At 30.5% G+C, this 24,559-nt stretch overlaps 1 protein-coding gene and 1 long non-coding RNA gene across 4 annotated transcripts in view; one reads left to right on the top strand and one right to left on the bottom strand.

Moving 5' to 3' along the window:
* LOC118185735 (uncharacterized) overlaps positions 1 to 5,017 on the bottom strand; it is a 34,788-nt gene extending 29,771 nt beyond the window's left edge. The window contains exon 1 of the long non-coding RNA XR_015038373.1: positions 4,551 to 5,017. This is a non-coding gene — a long non-coding RNA (uncharacterized LOC118185735). The remainder of the gene's footprint in view (positions 1 to 4,550) is intronic.
* LOC118183128 (uncharacterized) overlaps positions 1 to 24,559 on the top strand; it is a 412,812-nt gene that overhangs the window by 84,638 nt on the left and 303,615 nt on the right. Inside the window, exons 1-2 of one of the 3 annotated variants that reach the window (XM_085807731.1) lie at positions 7,172 to 7,337; positions 9,706 to 9,825. The exons of 1 other annotated variant lie outside the window; for it this stretch is intronic. In XM_085807731.1, coding sequence (XP_085663857.1) covers positions 9,765 to 9,825 — 61 coding nt within the window. In that variant the 5' untranslated portion in view covers positions 7,172 to 7,337; positions 9,706 to 9,764. Of the gene's footprint in view, positions 1 to 7,163; positions 7,338 to 9,705; positions 9,826 to 24,559 lie in introns of those variants that run through there. One more of the 3 variants, XM_085807733.1, reaches the window with a different exon arrangement.

Genomic DNA, 24,559 nt, shown 5'->3' with positions numbered 1-24,559 from the left:
TTATTTTACTCTGAATATTGAGTATGCTTAGTCAACAACTAAATAATTACTTTTTTTTTTTTTTTTTTTTCCGAAATTTCTTACTAGCATTTAATACAATATTTCCTGTTATAATTCTCACAAATGTTATTTAATTCGAAACTTGAAAGTTTCTTCTTTTGTATTTTTCGTTGCAATCAGAATGTATTATTTTGCTACTTAATTTCCATATATAAATGCTTATAGGTAATTGGAAATACTTAAATGAATGAAGAACGATAACCCAGACGAATTTAGAGTAAGTTTTCAAAAAGTAAAAAAACTAATAGTAGTAAAATCGAAAGTTATTCAATGCAATTTTCTTACATAAGTGTAGTTAAAATACATTTTCTTCTTTTTGTTGTCATTTTGCTTATCAAGAAATTGTACGTTAGTTGATTCTCTTAAAGATAAAAAGATGCGTTAAGTATTTTCGTAGCAGGAAACAATTTCTTCAGCAAAGCAAGGGAATGTTGCTAACAAGAAAGAATAATTTAAATTATCAATTGAAGTGCTCGAATCATAATGAGCAAAACATAGTACAATACGTATGCGGGCAGAACTGGACATCTGAAATGTAAGCAAGCCTTTAGGATTCTAACTGAATACTTTTCGTTAATTAAAGATCTAAAGTAATCTATCAAATCATATTGATACAAAATAAACGCGATTATGGCTGTATCATATTCAATATACTGATGATGCGGATTACCAAGTATCAAAACATGAGTTTATCATCAATATAATTGAATATGATATGTCCTTTTATGAACATGAAAATCAGGCAAGGAACTAATTTTTCTGCTTCATTTTAACAATAATTTAGAAAATGATTTCTTAGTGCCTTCCTTTAACAGCCAAATATACCATTTGTTCTGAGAAGAAAAGAATTATGCATAACGCTAAATTTTGTGGCAATTTTTATTGCATAAATATGTTCTGAAGAAAACTCTATTGCTAAAAATTACAGCAGAAGCTTAGAAGATGCAGCAGATGTTTTACTACGGAGAAAGCCGTAACTTTATGGCAAATATTTAAATATGGAGAACATTTATGATAAATCTCAGCTTTCTTAAATACGGACGTGAGTAGCTCAGTTCAATATTTAACACAAGAGTGGGAAAAAAGAAATGCGCCTGTTTAATAATTAGAAGCATAACTGTTCCTGATGATGATGTTCTTCATATATTAAGAGGAAAACTATAACATTATATTACATAAAGTACATTTCATATGATTAGAATTGCAATCAAATTCTTACAAGCTGATTTATACTTTAAAAGCCTTCATTCTTTCCCTCCTTCTCCCTTCCCCCTTTCAGCTATTTATTATAGAAATCTAAACCCCTTTCAGCTAGTTATCATAAAAATCAGCTATATCTAAACCAAGAATTATTTCATTCTAAAATTTTACGAACGCATTTTATTTGCTGCTTACATTTTTAGTTCTCTCACCACGTAGTATTTTTTGTTTTGAAAAGAATTTTTTTTCTACTAGTAAATATTACATGTTAACAAATGAAATAGCACATAAATAGTTTGGAACATCTTAATCAAATAATTATTTGTTTGATTAAATGATTCCAAACGATTTATATAACTCATAATCAGTATTTAGTCAGCTAATTTAGATGTTAAAGTATTTAAGACTGTTAAAGGCATTTGTATCTTCACAAAAGATGACTTCAATTTTAGCCTAGTATATACTAATGCGCTGGGCTTAAATTTTAAAAAAATGTCCCAACCTCTCTATCTGCTGTTGCGTTTGAAGATATATAAACAAGTATTCGACCAAATTTTTAATAATGCAATATAATTTTGCTTTTACCTTAAGCAGAACTGGAAAATCAAGATTTGTTTTTAAAAAATCCGATACATTACAAAGAAAATTTATTTTATTAACTCACTTAATTTAAAATAGTAAGAGTCTTGAATAATGAACTTTTTTATCTTATGCCGCATATTGAAGATATGATGGATTTATTTTGTTAATATTTTAGCCGTTTTTCATGCGTTCCAGTACGATAAAACATATTGAAATATTAATTAGATAAGTTGTCTTATCCATATTAGAAAATGAGCATTACATGCAAAATAATCGCATATTTATTATTATTATTATTATTATTATTATATGTAAGAGTACTAGTTGGACCTTTCAGCATTTGTTCACGTTTTGCAACGAACCAACTGGAGGGTCTAATGGAATTTCTTTTTCTTTCTTTAGAACTTTTACTATGCATCTAGTTTCACGACTGCTGTATAGTACTTCCGTATTTCAGTTCACATGAACAAAATTCGTATAAACACATTTCATTTAAAATTAAATCATGCCTTACTTTACATTTATTGAAAGAAAGGGAAGTAAAAAAAATTGCTCAAGTAGAAGTCTTCAAAACTTTTCTATAGTTAAAAGTACAGAATACTTCCTAATGTAAATATTTTAAAATTTCCTTAAATGCATTAATTGCACAAAATTCAGTGTGAAAAGTCAGTTTGCTTTCGAAATAAGATTTCAAAATTAAAAGCACGTCAGAGAATTTTAGGAATCAGTTTTGAGTACATGGTCATACTGTTTCATAATGTTCACATTTAGTTTCTTCCATTCTATTTATAATTCGAAGGAAGTCAAAGAATTATAAAGAAAAAAAGAGCTCAAATACTCTTTATGAGGAAATTTTCCAAAATGTGTGTAGGACACACAGATGAAAATCTTTTAATTACGATCATTAGTACATATTCCTTTAGCGATGTTTTATGTTCTACATATCTGAATGAAATATATCAAGAGAAAATAAATAATCGTTAACATAAGAGGTACAGTGTCTGAACTAGTCATTAATAGGAAAGGGGTCAAATGATAATATTAAATCTATAATTTGTTTTCGATATTAGCAGCAAGGCAATACATCCCATTGCAATGAATATTAACTTTTTTAAATTACTCATACAGCTATTTGCTTAAGAAATATCACATTTCATTTGACAAAAATCCCGGAAAATGGTATTTTTTTAACTATGTTTTAACTACAGCCAAGAATTTTGGTGCTGGCAATAGACAGCTCATGATGAAAACAAAACTGTTTAACATTTAAGTAGACATATATGTATATATTGTTTTTTACATTAGAGGTTTTTTTTTTTTTTTTTTTTTTACTTAATTTGCAAGTATTTGTTTTGAAGCCTTTAACTTCCAGAGATTGCACGACTAGTTAAAGTGCAAACAAATTAGCTTTTATACTTATCTCTCTGTGTGTACATATATATGTACAGCAAAGATAGGTAAGCGAACTAACACCAAGGAAACTAATTTATCTGTAGTTTTAACTACTCGTTCAATATATTCATTCAGTCTCTGATAATTAAAGTCTTCAAAACTGATATTTGCAAGTTAAATTAAAACTTTCCTCTGTTCTTAATTTAATGACGAAGAAAAGAAATATGCTATTTATAAAATAGCTTATTGGGATAAGCATGTAGTCTCTTAAAATTGTAAACTGAAATGATCCTCAGAGCATGATGACACTTGAAATTAATAAAAGGCAATGTCATTAAGGTGACAAGCAATTGACATTTCCTTTAATTAACAACTTAAAATGAATTACATTAAAGGACTAAACATGTAAAATATGGAATATATCAAACAAAAGTTATTTGGTAATAGTTATCAAAGAATGGTCATTTTTTTGTCAGGTAAAGTAACAACAGCAAAAGAAATTGAAAATTACTTCAGATGAAGAGCAGAACTTAAATCGAATTTCACGTGTGAATGTCAAAAGGTTTCTGTACCTTTGCCAAGCAAAGATAGGTAAATTCATTACATTTTTATGACACTTTAATCAATGAAAATTTCTGTGATCAAGTGATAAGTGTGTAAGATGCTATTATAAATTCACTTTTATAAAAGATTAGTAAAATTTAGAACAATCTGAGCAATTTTTTCCCTCGAAGAAAAGTTTTTAGACAAGGTAATACATGTTGCTGAAATCTCTTCCAATTTTCAGAAGATGAAAATGCGGAACAAAAATAAGTACGTTATTATTAAGATAGTATAGCTTTTAAGGCTCATTAAAATCTTAAGAATAAATTAAAATCATAACAAAGAGCTTTAAGAACTAAAAAAAGTACCAAAGATTTCATTTCTTAATTCTGGCCGTTTATTAATGTGCCTTATACGTATTCGGATTTTTTAATTCGGACTGGTTATGGATAAATGCACAAATTTGTATTATTAGAACATAACTTATCCGTTTAAAATTTTAATTTCTTAAGATAACCATCAGCTTTCCAAGCTAGGACTATGGATTTAAACTCCTGACTGAAACAAGCAAGTTATATTGAGAGAGAGGATATAAAATTTTCCTTAGACTAAAACTTCAAGCAAGTATACCTTTTTAAAGTAATAAAAAACAAGGATTTTGAATATATGAGTTTTTAATTTCCTCGTGCATTAATGTAAGCACCACATTAAATTCATAATAAATTTCTAATGCATATCTAACTATGAAAAAATATCAGTTTAAACATACTTGCCTTTCTGCTTCAAAATTACTTTTAAAAAAAAAAGAAAACATTCCAATAAGTTGTCCATGTGATCTTCAAGAAAACCGTGCTAGTGACCGCTGTCCGATATCGATAGAAAGGCCGTGAAGACGTGCTAACTTGAGAAAGTTTCCTTGGAGTTAAGCAAAATAAAGTGATAGGCACTAGGTAAGGTTATTGCCTTCCAAGTGAACCTGGCCCCGACTGCCGTCTTTGCACCTTAGTGCGACGGGTAGTTGGGTGAAAGGGGCCCCTTGCTATCAGAACGATGAACGGTAAGCAACCACTGAATAACCCCCTCCCTTCTGGGATACGGAAGAAAGCTTCTTTTTTTTACCTATCCAGCTGCCTGCTCAAATATTTCCTGTTATGAGTCCAATGAACTCTTTCGTTCGAACCTTACCGTTCTGTCAATTCCGATACTTATACTGACTTCTGAACTCATATTAAGAAGTTAAAAGCTGAGAGGTGTGGTATTTGTCCCATATGAAAGAGGAAAAACATTATTATCGCTCATGTTTCGTTTTTTTAGTATGCTACTGAAACCCATACCTTAAATTAATTTTGTAAACGTTTCTTCGGTCAAAAAATAAAAGCCGAATTTTTTAATTTTTATTTATTTATTTATTTATTTATTTTTAATGGCTCTAGTTATATTTCATACATTACTAGGGTTTATAAGCCACTGCAGTTCAAAGCTAAAAATCAAAATGAAAATGTTATTTTTCAAGTTTAAAAGTTTTACTTATGAAGTTAAAGCGGTAAGTTTGATAATTTTCTTTGATCTGTTTAAGTTCCCATAGTTTAGATTTTAAGTACAGTTCTGATTAAGTTGTATAACAAATTAGGATAAAATTATTAATTAATTCACATTTTAAAAAAATAAACTAAGACTATAAATTTTTCTAGGGTTCGCCGTTTGCAACATATATATATAAATTTTTTAAAATAATTATAAATAAAGCCAGTGGCAAATAAAAAAAAATCAAGTTATGAATCATCAAGTATTGAAATAATAAATTACAGAAAAATCATAATATGGTATTAAAAAATTTGGGGATATAACATTTCTTATATTTAAAGATAACATTGTTTCGCTTTTTCCTGCATTTATTTTCCATACATAAGTAATTTTTCATACTAGATATTAATGTTTTAAAATAAAAAGTCCAATTTCTCGCTTCTCTTCTTTATTTCTTTATACCAGTGGAAATGGTGTAAAGACATGTTAGTTCGAGAACAGTTTACTTTTCTGATGCCTGTTTTTTACACTTTTCTTAAAATCAGAAGGATTGCAATACTTTTTTCTTTTGTTTCACCAAGCATCTTCTACTATTACTAACGAGCCAAACTTGATGCATATTGCAATTGTGCTTACTTCTAATTTTACTTCTAATTCTTTAAATCATTTGCCTAGTTAAGATCAACAGCAAATAGAAAAGAAAATTCGGATCATTATTTGAATGCAAACTTACCTAATTACAGGAAATTACTTGCCAATATTCTTTTCAGCTGATTCATAAATATTACTACTCTTCAGTATTAAAAAGAAGTACTTACCTGTGTTACGGAAATCTGAGATTAGCCATTTGAAAAAAATTCGAGTCTTCTCATAGCATAGAAAGAAAAATTCAAACCTCAGTACAGTTTAATAAAAGAGCGCTTGCAAGTAAAGTAGGCCGAGAAAGACGACCATCGAAAGATCTCTGAATTAAGCGCAACTCGCGTCAAAACTTTTCCTAACTTCGACCCGCCTTCCTCTCCCAGAAATTAAACAAAGTTATTATTTATCTGAGCACTCATCCATCATCGATACGTCACTGGAAAGTCTGTTTTAGATAGCTAGGCCTCAGACAGACAGCTGTATTTCCTATATGGCTATTTAAGGAAATTACAGAGAAAAACTAAAAAATATTACGAATTTTAAAAAAGAAAAATTAAACAAAAAAAATGCTATGAAAAAAGTATCCATATTCTGTATGAGCTAAATATAAATAAATAAACAGAAGTGACTTTTAAATTTTTTTAAAGTTTTATCGAAGTGTTTTTGAGAACACTAATTGAAAATAAGAACAAAGTTTAAAAAAGTCAGTATTTTCACTTCGGATGATGAAGAGATAAGTCAGCATCATGTAAAATATGTGTTTCAGAAGTTCGCGGTCGGAAGTCGGTCGCACGACGGGCGGGATACCGGGCGGAGTCCATCGAAATTGCTGCAGCCCTAAAAGAAAAAAAAAAAGCGAGAGCATCTAGCATCCGTTTTTTGGCGGCGCTCCGGTACTCAGGAGAAAGAGGAGGAGGCGATCGATGCAAGCGGAGCATAAAAATCTTCTCCTGTGGGGGTTGGTTCTTGCGCAGACGCCCTGTCCCTCGTTCTTCTTTTGCTTGCCAGAGAAAACCTTCTCTGTGCGCATTTCTTTGCATCCACGCCCTCTGTCGTGCTCCGGCGGAGGCCGTCTGACGTCACTCACTCCCCTCCGCGCACGTGACCCGACGCACCCAATCGCGCACCCACAACAGAGTCGCCCTCTCTCGCCGTGCAGGAGAGAAGGCTGACACCCTCCCCGGATCGCCTTTTTCGCCTGCGACCCCTTTTCTTTGCCGCCTTTCAGTCGAAGTCCGACTCGCATCGCTAGCGGTTGGTGTCTCTACGCGCTCCACCAGCGACCGCCGTTTTATTGGTTCCGGCGCTCTCCCCGCATCGCCACTGGACACTGCGTGACCTTCTAGTCAACCACTCTCTCGTGAATGGAGTTACTGCTATGATCGTCAACAAAAGTAGGTCTCAATCTTTCTCAACCGACCGTGTCTTTCTTCTTCTTGTGATGTTTCTATTCGTTCTTCTTATTTCTCCTCCTTTTTCCTTTGTTTTTTTCCCTTTCGCCTTCTCTAATTTTTTTTTTTTTTTTTTTTTTTTGTCCGTCGCAAACTTGTGAGTACGTAAGTCCTCCAAGGAATCTTCGTTTGTTTTTTGGTTTATGGTTTTATTTCTTATTATCCGGAATATTTAAAAACTTTATCTTAGCCTACTTGCTGATCATTTATTACATTTTCTTTCCAATTATTAGACTTCGAATTTTTCCCCCATTTCCCGATTTTACTTTTTTTTTTTTTAATATCAAAGCACGTCAATTTCATGTCAAAGCTCAAATTTTAATAGCTGGGAGGAAATTCTTTAAAGAAACCTGGAGTGCGGATTTCAGTAGTTCAGGCGGGAATTTCGAACTCGCGATTTTTCAAACTTGGGACTTTGACACGTTTCTAGCGAATGATGGCACTTGAGCGAAACACTTCAAAAGTTTTATTTATTTCGCCTGCTAATGCAGTGGAAGTTTATTGAAAAAATATTAATTTCAATCCTTCCTAATTTCGAGTTCTGCAGATTAAAATTGTGATGAAATTTATTAAAAAATTAATTTAAAAAACTGATCAAAAAAGTAAATGCTTCTTAGCCTTCAACGCTTTGTAAGGCTCCCTAAGCTATCTTTTTGTTGATTTTTTTGTGAAACAAAAAAGAAACCGAAAGAAAAAAAAAAAAAAAAATTCGCTTCTAAATCGAATGCTTCATTGCCGTTCTTTAATTCCTTTAAAAAGTCTGTTATCTTCTGTTATATGTATTTTAAAATCCTTCACATCATTTTAAATTTTCACTTAATTTTTCTTCCCCCCGAAATTTATTTGGCCTGCGAAAAATTTTGCTTTTTGACACGCTAAATTTCGGAAAAGGAATATTTGTGCGACGAAGGATTACTGACGGTAAAATAATTTTCTGAGAAAATTTTTTAACTAAATTTCTTCAACTTCAAATTATTTTCAAAAGCTCAGTCAAGTTTTTAATGTGAGACACAGACTTTCTCTAAACAAAATACTATAAAATACTTTGTTTACATTTGATAGCAGGAATTTTAGAAGTTACACTGGATTAACAGGAGCGCTAGAAGACTTTACGCGAGGCAAAAGTTTTGCCCGCTTTTGTTGCGGCGTGAAACCAAAAAACGTGGAATGAAGTACGGTAACGAGAACTGTTTACAATCAGCAGCATCCGACGAGCAACGAATGAGTTGTGGATGCGGGCGCCCTCTGTCGACAACTGTGGCATACTCATCCTCTTAATACATCAACACTAACAATCAACGATAAATCACAATTTGTCTTTCATCATCTTTTCACTCATACGGTCGTCCATTCAACAATTTAGGGCAGATATATTTTTGAAATAACTTCACTCATCACATTGAAAATGAGAGCTAATATCAAACATTCAAAAATAATTATTATTAGAAGGCTGATTTTAACTTGAAGATATAATTTTAAAGACTTTGAATGAAAAACTGGGTATTGTATGATTCTGAATTTTTGCTTTTTGAAACTTCGGAAAAGAAAGATTTTAGCGTAAGTCATCTTTTTTAACCATTCCATTAATTAATTTTTTTGCTTGGTGCCGCTTTTAAATTTCTAGATTCGTTTCTTCAGCAAATATTGCACTCGAAAATGCTAATTTCATTCAAATGTTTCTCTGCTTGATAAAGGATAATGTTCAAGAACAGAAAGATTTTAAAAAAAAACCTAAAAAATGCATGTTTAGTCAATTCCTGACGCTGAAAAGGAACTTGTGAATATTTCAGGTAAATATTATAGCAAATTTTATAACATATAGCATTAAATTTAAACCGTTCTGAATAAAATTCTACCATTTTAGTTACAGTTAAAGGTTATTCTTAAAATGTTATTTTTCGAGTTTGGGGAGGTTTCTGCTGTTATGCAAGCCTATAACTTTATATCTGTTAGCACTGAGAGGTTTTGTTATGAATTAAGGATCATAAAATTAAATAAAAAGGAGAGTGAGAGATATATAAAGGGAAAGGCCATAGCTAACCTGTCTTATTTTTTTAACTTAATTGTGATCCAATTTGAGGTAAAAACGTCCTATACTTCAAATACGTAACGTGAAATAATAAAGTAGCTTTTGTTACTTTATAATGGTGGATCATTTGCCTATTTCTAATTTTAATATCTTTCTTCTTACTGTCATGAAATAACTTTCCGTTTCTTTACCTTAGATCTGTTGTATCTATGAATTCTGTAATTATGTTAGTCTTAAATTCTTTACAATCTTCTCTCACTTCTCCAACTTACTTTTGATCAGTTTTGCAAATGCTACAGTGGCGAAGCAGTTTTATTCCCAATTGTAAGATACGTTCGTGAATGGATTTAAAAGAGATTTCTAAAATTAACACGCTTTTATGGCGAGATATGAAGAAGAAAGGTAAGTGCATTTTATCTTATTTAATTTGTCACAGAAAACAAAGCATAAACTTGCAAAATACTAATTAAAAATCATTTTTACTGAATAGGTGCTTGATAAGTATGCCGTATTAGTCTGCTTAAAATGTGTTTTTTATCTGAAAGAAAAATCATTTCCCTAAAGTAAAGAATAAATATAAAAACATTTAAAGTAAAAAGTGATAAATGTAAGAAGGTCAATTAATTCATCAATAAACATATCATGGCCTTAAGAAACATTTTGTGAAAAAAACAAAGTTTGATTTTTATGTTATTAAATTACTATTACAGACTCTCTAAAAACGTTAACTTGGTCACAGTGCTTGAGGTATCTATGGTAAACTATGAAAATGTAAAAGGCGAAATACTGAGAGCGAATGCATTTAAATTTCATTACGTGATATGCAACTAATATAAATTAGTATGGATAATTAATATGCGATTTTCGTACATATATGAATATACATGACAATCATAAATCAAATAAACTATCGTTTTAGAAATTAGGTGCTTAATAGTAGGCATTTGCGAATATAAATACAGGATGACGAAAGCAAACTGTATTACTAATGTTAGGAATTCTGCATATGTGAACGTAAGTAATTATAAAAAAAGTAATGTTTATCTAAGTACACGTAGCTTTCGCAAAAATTTTATATTTGGGGGCAGTAAATGTAACGGATTCTAATGTCACGCATGATTAAACCTGTTAATGTAATCAGCTGTAAAACATGCAAATACCCAAGCCAGTTTAAACTATTCATAACTATATGCCAGTTTAAAATGATTTCTTTAAGTCTTCTCTTAAGGTTTTATGAAACATAAACTTCCTAAAAAGATTTACACTTGCTGCCAAGACAAATAAGTAAACAGTGATTGAAAAAATGTGTCATATTCGATCAGAAACAAAAGAAGACAAAATGTCTTTATCAATACTTTGTGACAGTTTTTCTTACTTTCTGAATTAAACTGATCAATAATTATCAAGTCAAACAAAGAACATTTTTTAAATTGTTGTCCAGATCTTTTTTACACATAAAAATATCCTTATAACTTGCATGCAACTTTTCATGTTATTTCGGTTTTAGAAAACGCTTATTCTCGAATCACTGGAGAGTGCAGCTAGTATAAAAGCTGTAGCTTTATTATTACAAAACATAGATTTATTCTGTTTTCTAAATTAAATGCTCGCGCACATTAAAGCTCGAGCTCTATCATTTACAGTCATATACCCACACAACGCAAGGATGAGTCTCAGGACTGAGCTATATATAATTTTTTATAGCATTTGGGGTTCACTAACATAAGATTTATCGTCTGAGTTCGATGAAGGAAATACGTTTCATGTTTTAATAGTTAAAGCTCAGTCAGTGATCCAAAACGGCTGTATAGAATTTTTATAGCATTTCGGGTTCACTGACGTCCGATTTATTGTCTTAGCTCTATGAAGGAAATGCGTTTCAGATTTTATTAATTAAAGCTCAGTCAGTGATAAAAAAATATAAGTAGCTTCACTGGCCTTTAAAATATTTTAAAATTTGTGCAAACTCTTCATAGCTTAAATTTTTTCCTCAAGAAATAGAAGACAATTTATAAATATATTCATATAAGCTGCTTGAATCTGGCAGGAAAAACCTAAGGAAAAGGCGTTTCCAATTGGGATTTTAAGAAGCCATCAAAATAATAGATAAATAATAAAAGAAAACAACGCATACGTCCAACATTATTTGTATTCCTTGTAACATATATTAGCATCTTTTCTCGGAAATTTTGAGTGAAATGTGTATAAAATTGCTTGAGAAATAACTTTGTTTCCTAGTGAATATTTGCCATTGAGATGCAGACTTATGATGCAATGAGTTTTAAATTTTTTGGAAGAAATGTATGAAAACTCTTCTTTGTAGTAACCTCCCGATGCGTGGTTGTTGAGTCGAAGAGACTGTTAAGCTAATTATAAAAACTCCCGAGTCTTTACGGAGCTCGAAGTTTAGAGAACGGCAAGATAAAGAAGCTGATAATATACCCCAATTTATAGCCACTATTAAACTAGCAGCATGAACTTCGAGGACTTTTTCCCCCCTCTTTTATTTTAGACTCTTTTCATAGAAATTGTTTTATATTTAGCTAGCTATGTTGCCTTATTTCTTGATTAAAGTTTAAGGGTTTTATGACTGGTGTATAACCATAGCGCTACTAAGTTTATGAGGTGTGTCTCAGATAACAAATGATAAGGGCGAACGATTTTTCTAACATCCTTTTCTCCGCAACCTTGCCTCTTTTTACTCAAAGCACTCTGTTTTTTATTACTTCAGCTTAATTTACAATATTTAATAATCCATTATTCTTCATCTAATATCTTTTAACGAACGCTCCCTGTAGAGCCAAAAATCACAGTCTACAGATTTTCAGTTTTATGAAAAGTAAGCAAAATCTAAGCAAATTTTTACGCGCCATTAAGTAAAAAACACTTCAAAATCTCTCAACTTTAGTGCTTAAGATTTTATCTTTCGTACTCCCTAAGTATGGAAGTGCTAAAACTAACTCCCATTTTATCCAATGTAGCATAATTTATCGTGATTTTTCTGAAAGCATCAGATGATTTTCCTCTTTGAAAATGAAAACCTAATGTGTTAAATTTTATTTTATAACCGCTTTTACCTTTCTTGTTTGAGAATTAAAATATCTAAATAACTGTGAATTACAAATGCTCAAATATTTTCTTCAAAGGCATTAAAGTAAATGAACAACCGAATTTAAATTGTAACTAATGAACACGTCTTCTGAGTAATCATCCAATGTTGTGATTACTCTCCCAAATCTAAAAAAAATAATAACAAGATATTATGTTAAAAATTAAAGGAAATGTTAAATGATGAACGTAGTAGTAATTCGCATTTCTCCGTCTATAAATGCTTTCAATTTCGTGTTAAGAATTATTTCGGAGCTTAAAAAATAATTTATGTGAGTTTATTGTTAATCTATACGTTTTTTCTTTGTTAAAATTATTGATGAGCTTCTAAACTGCAGTTTACACTATTCTTTATAGCACAAATATTCTAAACCATGTTAAGTTCCAGCTGCTAAAGATAGTTTGTCTATTTAATCTTAAATGGGTCTAAACTATAAAAGATTTATACATTAGATAAATAGTAACACTAACAATCCTCAATTAGAAATCGTATTTAATCTTTAATCCACATAAGCTTCAACAAAATAATAATTTCTAGTGTTTTCCCTTATATTCATAGCAAAAAAATTAACGGTAATATTTGAATGCTAAGCAAATAAGTAAAATTTTCTAAACGCATTAACAAGAAGTTCATAATTTTCTTTGAAATCGAGCATTAGGGAATGGTCATGGTTCATAGCATAATTAGAAATTCGAATTCCTTATCGAAATAGCTTCAAACTTTGATTCCTTATTATGTTTGTGCTTTCACCTTGTTCTTAAACTAAACAATTTCTACAATACACCAATGAAAAGTTAATATTGTCAGGCATTATGCCTTGTGTGCTTAGGGTAAGAAATGCCGCCAGGGGGCTCTAGCGTACAGGCACATCATCATTTGATCTCCCCCCCCTCCTTCTTCTTAAGTCACTTAATTTCGTTAAAATGCTGCAAGCTCTTCCCATTTATTATAACTGATAAAAAAAATATGACAGCTAAGCGTATTTTCATGGAAACTAGCTCAGGCGCCATTTTTTAGGGGATTAATCATCGATTAAATTTTGTAGGGAACCTTTCCTGTTCTAATTCAGCTAATGTCACCGAGATAAGTGCTAAACAGGTATCTCTTCAGACAGGATACGCCCTTTCTTTTCATCAACGACTCATGTTACCAAAATAGAAACTTTAAACAAGAATTTGTACTGTTCTGTAGATTTTACTCAAATGAAATTTATTTTATTCCATTGCATAGAAACCAAAATTCGGCATTTTTGGTTTAAATGCAAGCCTAGCAAAACCAAAACTTTTCTTAAACTGAGATTTTTGAAATCATAATCTAGTAAACGGAAAAGGCACAATTTTTTTTTTTTTTTTTTTTTTTTTTTTAAATTTATTCTCCGGGTAACTAGACTGAAGATATTTCGACTCAATACCCACATAATAATATGACCCGCGAATAAAACTGTATTTGCCAAAAATGCTTTTACCTTCCTTTCGTGAAGGAACGAAGCACTTTGATTATCTTTTGCAATAAATATACAATTTTGACCAAGAACTAGAATGAAATCTCATCGAATAACATCCATTTAAATAAAGCAAACACTTTTTTACATATCATATACTCGTTCATTATATAAACAAGCTATATAATAAACATATATAGATTATTCATGCATAATATATAATCTTTATATAATCATTTCACTAACATGGATGGACAGTATCCAATTGTCAGTCAAAGCTTTGCTTCTAGAACAACTCTTCTCAGATTTATATTGTAGAATTCAAAAAGTACATTATTAATAGTACACAATTAACAGCTTTTTCTACTTCGCATTTTCCCTCCTTCCCCAATATATGACGTAAATGCCATTCTTAATATGGATTTATCATAATTTTGCAGTTAATGTACCCTTCTGATTATTGAATATTAATCAGAATTCTTGCTTGGGTTTCTCAAAACAAACATGAAAAATCAAAAAATTGTAATGCAACTTTAGATTGCGTGGAAAATACGGGCTAGTCTTTCCATCTGTATATTAAAAACCTCACATTTTTACCACAGATTTTTATTTGTAACCTAGAAATTAAATATAATAACCAAAACTATATATAAATCATTTCCATTTCATTATGTTTAAATCGTTTCTATTATTTTATAAGAATCATTTGGCCTGTACGAGTTCTTTACGTGAAAAAGTATCTGTCACAGGACTATGCTCGAGACAGCATGTATTGCTTGAGTTATTATCTGAAGATGAGCTTATAAATGTGATTATTAAAATGACTTAGAAATGATATCAAACTATCAGTTTCATTAAAGTATCATTAAAGCTCATTCATTAAGCAACTTAGCCATCATATGCTAATTTTGATTAAATTAGCTCTTATTTTCTATAAAACTGGAAGGGTCGTTATAAACTGATTGGGTAAATATACACAATATGCTAGCGTTACGTCAATTAAAATACTAAAAGCATAATTGTAGTTACCTCTTGTCATCATTGCTATTTTGAAATTGAAGTTATTCATCATGCATTGCAACCGCTCAAAATTGTACTCGGTGTTGCAAGGTCTATTAGAATAAGGAAAATAATAGAATATACACTCGGTGATTCAAAATTGTACTCTGTGTTGCTCTGTGATTAAAATAAGGGAAATAATAGAATATGCTCTAAAGTATTAGAAAACATAAAATGAAAGTATTATGTTTTTACCCGGAGCATTATGAGCTTAGAGCAAAATTAAATTATATATTTGCAAATTATTTTCGCTGTTCTAAAGATCAGTATCTATTTCAAATTAAATTCTACTTTATTTGATAAAAATGGCTACATTGATCAAATAAGATGTACTTATTGTTACAAACTGTGAATTCCATCATATAACATTTTCTCAGAAATCTTATTAATGCATACTACGAAACAAGTCCAGCTGGAGAATGTGTAACTTCAGACGTAACATTTACAGATTAGTAATGAATGATATCTGAGTGCAATACAGGAGTACTGAGTTACCTATGAAATTTTAATCCTAATAACTAAACGGAGTGCATTAAAGATTCTTAAACATGCATTAAGAATCACAGTTTACATTTACGAAGTAAGTCCAAAACATAATAAAATGTATTTTATCACTTCCGTTGAATTTCTGCCCACTAGCGGCCGAGCGGTAAAGTCACTGAACACTGGTAGTTCGGTCCGAGGTTCGAATACCGCGAACGGGCTGGCTGCATGGGTGTTTTCGTGGTTTTCCCAATGTGTAACGTGTATACGAGTCAGTTCCCCTTAGAAAGTCCTCCACGAAGGTATCCCTCCCCTTAGACAGATAGCTCTCGAGGCTTTGCCGTAATTAAATAACCTAACCTAGCCATTAAATTTCTGTAGTTTTAATTATATGTTTTCTATATTACAAATCTACTCGAAATTTAGGATAGAACTCTTTTTTTAGCTAAATAATTTTTAAGTTACACATTCTCCAGCTGGACTTGTTTCATAGTATGCATTAATAAGATTTCTGAGAAAATGTTATATGATGGAATTCACAGTTTGTAACAATAAGTACATCTTATTTGATTAATGTAGCCATTTTTATCAAATAAAGTAGAATTTAATTTGAAATGGATACTGATCTTTAGTACAGTGAAAATAATTTGCAAATATATAATTTTAATATGCAGTCTTTAACCTTGAAATCCTCTAACTTAAATAAGTCTTTAATCCTTGAAGAACATGTATTTATTATAAGAAAACTTTGCGAAAATAAACAAAGTAATATTATAGTTTGATGAGCACTGAATAAATAAGTAAGGACAAGGAAAGCTTTTAATAACGTAATGGTTCTATGTACCCAACACAATTGTGTTAGATTTTAAGATTTCAAATTTCACTTGTTTTTAAAGTGGTCTTTTTTTATTATTATTATTATTATTATTATTATTATTATTATTATTATTTTTCCCATTCTTTCCCAGCATTCTTTACCATTCATCATAATTAAATGACAAAATTTGAGTCAAACCAAACTTAAGTAATTTTTTTTTTTCGTTTTTGCAAGAACTGAGGGATCTTGAAATAAATCTTTTTTGTAATTACTAAAAGAATTAGAGAGACAGAGCAAAAATAACTGGCAGAAAAACCACTTCACCCCCGAAAAGCCCCTAATTGCATTGCATATCAAAAAAAATTATTGCAAAAAGGAGTGAAGCTGTGGCACTTTTTCCTAAAATACCAGTTTTGTCAACCACTGAAGGACCCAGGCATCAATAGTTGCTATGATTTGGAAAACATAATGATGGAGTAAAGGGTAAATAAAGTAACTTTGCGGGGGATGAATATCTAATTTAGCGATGAAGTTTACTTTCAGCTGAATGGTTACATGAGTAAACAAAAATGGAACGTTAAGAAAGCTAGTATCTATATACTAACTTTTCAGAGCTCTTACACATAAAAATTTGTAAAGTAAGGGTCATTTTTGCGACATTTTTTAAACGAATTCATAGGAAGTATTCACAGGAGGTTTTATCACTGAGCAAAATTATCAGCAGTTGTTGCAGCTGAAGCTCGTTATCACAATATAATTCGTTGATAGTTCCCTTATAATATCATAATATGATTAACATGTTCGTTCGAACAAAAACAGAAACTTTTTTCTTGACTGGAAACAACACTCAGTGACAACACAATTGGGTTAGATGCAAACAATATTGACTGAAAATGGTATCGAATGACCCTCCGTTCAGTACAGATCTAATACAAAAGCAAGCAAGATTTTTTTATAAAATTTAAAACAAGTGATTTTATTTTCTACTCGTTTCCAAAATTTCAACATTGTAAGGGTGAAAAATATCTTCATTTTTCATTTCAATCATTAACAAACTACTTAATTTTACTTTGACTTTCCTTATTAACAGTATCATTAATAAAGTCGTTTTTTCTTTAAGTTTTCGGGATCAATGAAACCTTTGCATGATATACTATTATAAACTACTATTATTATATACTATTACTTTGCATACCATTACAAAAATTCGAAAGCTTTTGAACATTTGCAGCCGAATCATTTACACAGTTGATCGATAAGATGTTATTTACTTGAAATGTATTAGTCTCAGAGCTGTTATCTTACGAAGCAACATTGCACACATCATATAGAAGTTCTTAAAGTAAACTTTATATACATGGGAAATTCTTTGTACTTTTTCTCATACTTAGGTACTGTAACTTGAAATTAAAATTTTCTGAAAAAAAAAAAAAAAAAAAACTGAATACTTGAACTGTCATTTCCAAAGGGTTCTAAATGCTACATTGCTCACTGGTGGAAAATCGACTGCTACAATAGAAAATGGTAAATCATTAAAATAGTTGTCTAAAATCAAAGAAATACTTCCGTTTTTTTCTCTCTTTCTGCCTGGTTATTTCCTACATTCATTTCTTATATTTTAACATCTATTTTAAAATAGCATGATTTTTAGTTTTGCTAAAGAGAAGGGAATAAATTTCCTCCAGTTGTACTATAGGTAAGTAAGAATTTTCCATCTTCCCAGGTACCACTAACTATTGTAAAAACTTTCCTTTATGCTGCTTAGTAAATAATTTCAAAATATCATTCGCTGATCAGCATGAAAATTTCTTCTATCCCATAGGCCTTTTATGAAGGTTATTGTCCTTTCTTTAAAAGTATCAACCATTTCAACACCCACATTTTGTGGGCTTAGAATTCTTTTCCACCATTTATCGCAGCTTTATAAATGCTTTAGCTTATGTTCTCACAGTCTACACTTGCTTGAAGTTTTCCGTAAGCTAATTTGTTATTATTATCTCCGAGAAATTTAATGCGCTCAAATTCTTTCAATCACAATTTTGTTTTTTATTGATTAGACTTTACATCTGCCATTACTTACACAAAATGAAATTAAGTTTAACAAGAAAAGAAATTAAATTTATCATATAGTTCTTGCAAAAGAAATACAAAAGAAAATGCAGAAAATTTACTTTTGCAATACTAAGAGCAATATCTGCTACTAGATATAAAAATTAATTCATTGCTTCATTTTCCTAAAATAACAGAAATGTCCTTCCTTTTACTATTGTGTTCATCGTGAAATCGCCCCCCCCCACACACACACAGAAGCTATTTATTCTCCATAATGGGAAAAGAACTTCCTTTTAGGTGGGGAAAATCATCATTTCTTAACAAATAATATTTCTTTCTTAACATCATAAGCAGTTAGAAATGGAAATAAAGTTAAGACAAACTTCGATTCAATGGTTCTCAAAAGCTTTTTGAACATTATAGAATAGTTAAATCAAGATTAATTTTAAATCGAAGAATCGTCATAATTTTAAAATGTAAATATGAAATATTCTAAAATGCCAAAGTTTTATTTGTACTTACCAATTATCAATCTCTTTTGTCTTTTAAGCACACACGCAACAAAAATATTACTTTTAACAAGAAAGAATCTTTAATTCAGGAATGTTCTCTATTGGTTTTATCCGGTTTGGGCTGAACCAATGAAAACAACCGTTAAACTGAAGCTATCATTAAATCAGGTATCATTACATCATGGTTGGTTTCGAAAACACACAAGTATGTGAAGAAGGAAGGAAGCATTACGATCACATTCATATGTTTAAACAATTATATTTATCTTGTAGGTTAAATTTATCTTGTAGGTTAATCAGTCATTGTGCACAATATACAGGTAATCACATCAAAGGACATTTTTATGTTAATTGCTTATGGGTTAAAATATATTTTTCTTTTTAAATTCCTACTTTAGTTTGGGCACTTTACCAAGGTAGTCACTTCAGATCTCACAGTATTTGCACATTTTTGTCCCCCGGACTTAAATAATAGATGACACAGCTGATTTTAAATTTAAAATTTCACGAAGTTCATGAAGTTTGTTTCACCAATACTTTGAAATCATTATGAGGAAAGAAAATACTTTAAAATTACCTAACATTTTACTATTATTTATTATCTTATCCTGTAGCAAAAATCAAAAATAACCAGTCTATCAGGTTTCAGAGACAAACGTGCACCTATAATTATAGAGCTTTGCCTTCCAGAAAACTTATTTGTAGTTTATTTCCTTTCATTCTGAAATTATATGTTTTCAAAGCGCTCTTAAATGCCTAATGTAAGCAATCATTGAGTATTTTTGACAGAAAGGGACAGCTTATTTCTTAAGCAGATCTAGTAGTTCTAATTAAGGTGAAACCAAAAAGCAACATCTATTTGAACAAAGGCCTAGAATTACAAGCAATTCATTCAGAAATTTATTCTTACTTAAATACTACTTACTTAAATACTTATTTAATTCTTAATTAATACATTGTCTAAAAAAGATTATATTCTTTGAGCCTAAGTAGAGTACTAGACAGTATTTCAATGATTTATTCAACTGAAAATTATGTTTCTTGGCGTTTAATGTGTTACTTCTGACGCTTAGATTTTATTTTACTTTTATCTGTGAAATACTGAAAATAAGTCCCAAGGTTATTTAAAACAGCCATTAGATCTTCAGCATGAACTGTTGGTGGGAAAGCTATTGTTGATTTCTAACTCGCAAATTAGTTTTACTTGCTTTAATAGAATCATTAATTCTCGAAACTGAATGAATGTTTCATTTAGTTTCACTAACTTCTGAGATTCTCAGTCTAGGTTTCCATCACTTTACACTAAATTGTGTGCACAGAAAGCAAGAATACTGCTATTTTATTATAAAGGGGCAAAAAAGATGGCATTTTAAAATTTATTTCACATTTGATTTGAATTCAGCGGGTGCTGTTGCATTAACTTCGACATGCAGATGTCTCTTCCTTACGGCTTCAGTTGGGAAAATATTTTCTTAATCTAAGAAAGCCTCGAATTGCATCTTACAAGAGCTGTCGTATGGGCATATCATGCATAATTCACATTAGTTTAAAATGTTGATGATACTTTACAAGCTTTGATCTCTCCGATTTTACGAATTTGTTGTTAGTCCTTAACATCAGAGTACGTAAAATTCAGCGAGCATTTTCTAGTGTTATTACTCAGATCTAGTTTTCTTAACTAACTTGTAGCAAATTTTTGCCCTTATAAATTTTCCGATTCGCTCAGGTGTTAGTCGAAAACATAATTCTGAAACGTACAACTGGATTTGGATTCTAAAGATGAAGAAATGCATTCAGAATCTTACAGGCGGCCTATTTAAATAAATTCAAACAATAGTTTTTGAAGACATTCGAATGCTTCATTTTCGACAAGGCCACTCAGCAAAAGTTTATTTGAAGATGTTTCTCTGGCGTATTTAAAAACTTCTCATGATAAAATTTGACACTTTTGGGGAAAAGTGTTCATCTTGCGTTTGATTTATAACCTATATAAGTTAAATTTTGCAATTATCTTAAATCAAATTACGATAATATCTGTAACAGTTGTTTTTATACTGTATATTATAGAGAAAGCATTGTTATTTTCAAATACCATAATGAATTCAGAAGTTGACAAAGAACTGGAAGGGGGATATATAAGGGTTTTTGTCCCTCGCAGATTGTTTTTTTGCTTTCGGCCTGTAAGACATATATACAAAAAGAATAGTTCTTGTGCCCTTAAAACAGAAAAACACAGCTCTCAAAGTAAAATTTCTTTAGATTATTTTCAAAAAGCGGGTGATAGGTAGCAAAGTTAAAATTATTTAAATCGCTTTGTTTAGAGCTAATACATAACGAACTTAAGAATAAAAACAATTTTAGGCAAAACTGTACTCTTTACCTTTCTGTGCGCATTCAGTTGAAGTTGCGTTCATTCAGTTGAAGATGTTACTGCTGATGTTTAAACCTTATTTTAGAAAAAGATTTATGTTCACTTATTTGCAAGAAATTCATACCAGTTTTGAATATAATATATTGGATTACTTTCTCTCAGACAAACGCATTTAACTAAATTCTTTCCAGCAGGCTCTTTATCATATTTTGTAATGCTTTAAAAATACGTAAGAGAATCTAAAGTCATTTTCTCGATTATTTCTGCTATTTCTTCTTCTGTTCATGTGCCTTTCTTCCTAATAAAATAGTTCCTTTACGTGTTATTGAAAGACGAGCTTCTTTGTTAATTCACATTATTTCATAGTAATCAAAAGAAAATAGTTTTTTGTATCAAATTTTAAATAAGCACTTGTTCTCGACTTTTCTGGAGGAGAAAGAAAACTTTTTAAAAATGCGTAATCAAGTTTGGAACATGTTATATGAAAAACCCTTTCTTTGCCAAACGCTAATTTGAAGAAAAGAAATGGATGAAATATCTAAAATACTTTTAAGAATTATGGGAAACATCTCAAGAATTTTTTTATCTTTTTCTTTGGCATTATTTGACTCTGGTCAAGTGAGAAATACCGCCTTTCCTTCTAGGAAACTTTAAACAAATACATTTCATCCTGCTCCGAAAATTCTCATTGAAAAATGCGTAATCACCTTGCACTGGATATTAAAACCTCTTTCATCGTTAAAAAAATGACTTTCCAAAAACATTTCAGGATTTAATAAAAACAATCCTTGAGCGGAGTTTACCTTCCCTTCCCTCTTCCTTTGCTTAAGACATAAGCTACCCCGCGCTGCTGAATTTTAATCCAAGTGCTTTAAACCGCCTAAAAGGTCGAACCGGTAGCATATAAAAGCTTCTAAGCGTACTTTGTAATCAGACGCTACTCATTTTCTCCTTTATTTACACAGTGGAGCACGTAAGAAGCTAGTCTCTTATATAAACTGAAAGTAAATTAAAAGTACACCAGAATTTATTATTTCCGGACACGCTACTAAAGTTGATGCTTTATTTTATTTTTTACTGCTGCTCACGTACTGGCCATATTTACATAACCTTTGTTTTTCCATTAGTTTGTTAAACTTTGAGCAGATTAAAAAAGTCAATCTTTATTGTAAGCGAAAATTCCTTGGTTTTACTTTCTTCTGATAAATGAAAATCTTTTTGTGGTCGAACGTTCTTTGTTCGCACTTTTCTGCTGATCTTATCGCTATCCCTCTCTTAGCTAAGAACTAGGCTCTATCCAGCTTTTTAATCGAAATTTTTGTCAATGAGTTTAAAGTGTGCTTCAAAACTTAATGAAGGCAACTCCGGAACTAGGGCATAACCAGTTGGCTGTTATGCATACAGATTCATTGTATTGTTCCTTAATTTTCCTTAATTTTGTTCTCTAATACTTTTTTTTGCAAATTATTTTTTACCCATATGTACAAAAAGCAATATCAGTTGTATCGTAATATATGCTTCTTCAAGATTTATTTACACCTTGAGCCTGATAAGGCTTGATATAATATAGCTTGATATAATGATAAGGGATGCAAATAATGTCCAGCAAAGTTTTAATGAACTCGTTTATGTGTACTTCTTCTATATTACCTTATTTTCTCTTACGTAAAATTGTCTCGTTCAATACATGGTTCGCATGGTTATTAATTCAGGCAAGTTTATTTTTCTCTTTAAGAATAGGTACGTGATACTCCAAACAAGATTTTTGACAACAATATGTAAGCACTCGAAAGTTATATGAATGAACGGAGATTATTCTGTACAAGATTCCTTTCAGTTGAAGCTAATCTCAGTTCAATTCCTCGACCAAAGTGTGCAAATGAACTTTTTTTCATCTATACGATTTCATGAAAAACGTCTGTATTTCTTCATAATATAATTTAATTTGGGAGTCTAACCTGGTTAATTTTCAATACATCATACTGTGCAAACTGCAGTGACAATTCAAAACACAGTAAATTAATTTTTGCTACATTTTTCTCTGCTCATAAGCTTTGAGGCAGATCAAACAATATTTTTGAGCTATTAGTATTCTGTTACTAGTAATACAGTTTCTCTTTAATAAATAATATACATCTTAATCTTGTATCATAGTTGCACATTAGGAATCATTTTGGGCTAGGGAAAATATAATTAAAGAAAGGCAGGATATTTTCAAAGTCATGTTATATTTTTTAAACTCCATTTAATTTGAGCAAAATGTAATATACTTAGTAATAAATCAGCTTAATCAATTAGGCACATCTAGAATGTAGAGGTAAATGTTATCTCGTCTAGTTCTACGAACTTAAAATCGGAAATATTTTGTTCGATTTCTTTCAAAACTAAACATTCCTTTTTAATCTTTTTTTCCGTTCTCTCATAAAATGTCTGGGTTCTGTAAAGAGACAGAGAAAATTACTCCAGTTCTCCTGCTTATGGTACTAAAAAGTATAAAATTCATGCAATGGAACTAAGTAGTTAATTAATTTAATTGCAGTATATATTTTTTGCTTAATAATATGGAGATAAAAAGGTGCTTAAAAAGGCCAGATTGATAACTTTAGAATAGAAAATAACTATCGGTTATATTTAATTTGAAATACATTTAAAAAAAGAATTTTTTTTAACTTAAGCGCACTTGTTGATAACAATTACCAGATGAAGAGGTGCAAATGAGCGAATAGATATTTTATGATACATATTAATTCTTTTTTAAAAGTAGAAATTTTGGAGCACGTAAAAATTAACCCATAACGAAATCTTATCCTCTTCAACATTTTAATACAGAGAGTTTTCTTATATTTTCTATAAAACCTTTGTACTTCGATTTTTTCTTCCGGTTTGAATTTTCATAAAATTTCAGTTAGTGCCTTTATTTCATGGAGTTTCAGTTTTGTTCAAGTTCTTGATCAAGGCAATAAAAATTGTAAATGACACTTCGTTTCGCGGGAATAGGCCTGATGTTTGACAAATAATGTCTATTGTATTTTTCAGCTCGTTAATCAAAGCAATTAATGCCGAGTTTTAAATTTCGCTGCAAATACTAATCAGTGATATTACAACTTACTATTAATACTATACAGCAATATTCCCAGAATGTTTCAGTCTCTCGATCTATTTGCATATATCTGTGATTTATTGCAATCTGTATGCATAGAGTCTCTTTGAAATACAAATGGAATTCCTAGAAGAAATTAATATAATAATATAGTAACGACATGTAATCTCCGTTACTATTAATAGTTAACTG

This window comes from Stegodyphus dumicola, chromosome X1, assembly GCF_044657685.1.
Source record: "Stegodyphus dumicola isolate Sdum_Otavi_A_Nest chromosome X1, ASM4465768v1".
NCBI lineage: Eukaryota > Metazoa > Arthropoda > Arachnida > Araneae > Eresidae > Stegodyphus > Stegodyphus dumicola.
The sequence above is the reverse complement of the archived record's forward strand: the minus strand, read 5'-3'. Positions and strand labels throughout refer to the sequence as shown.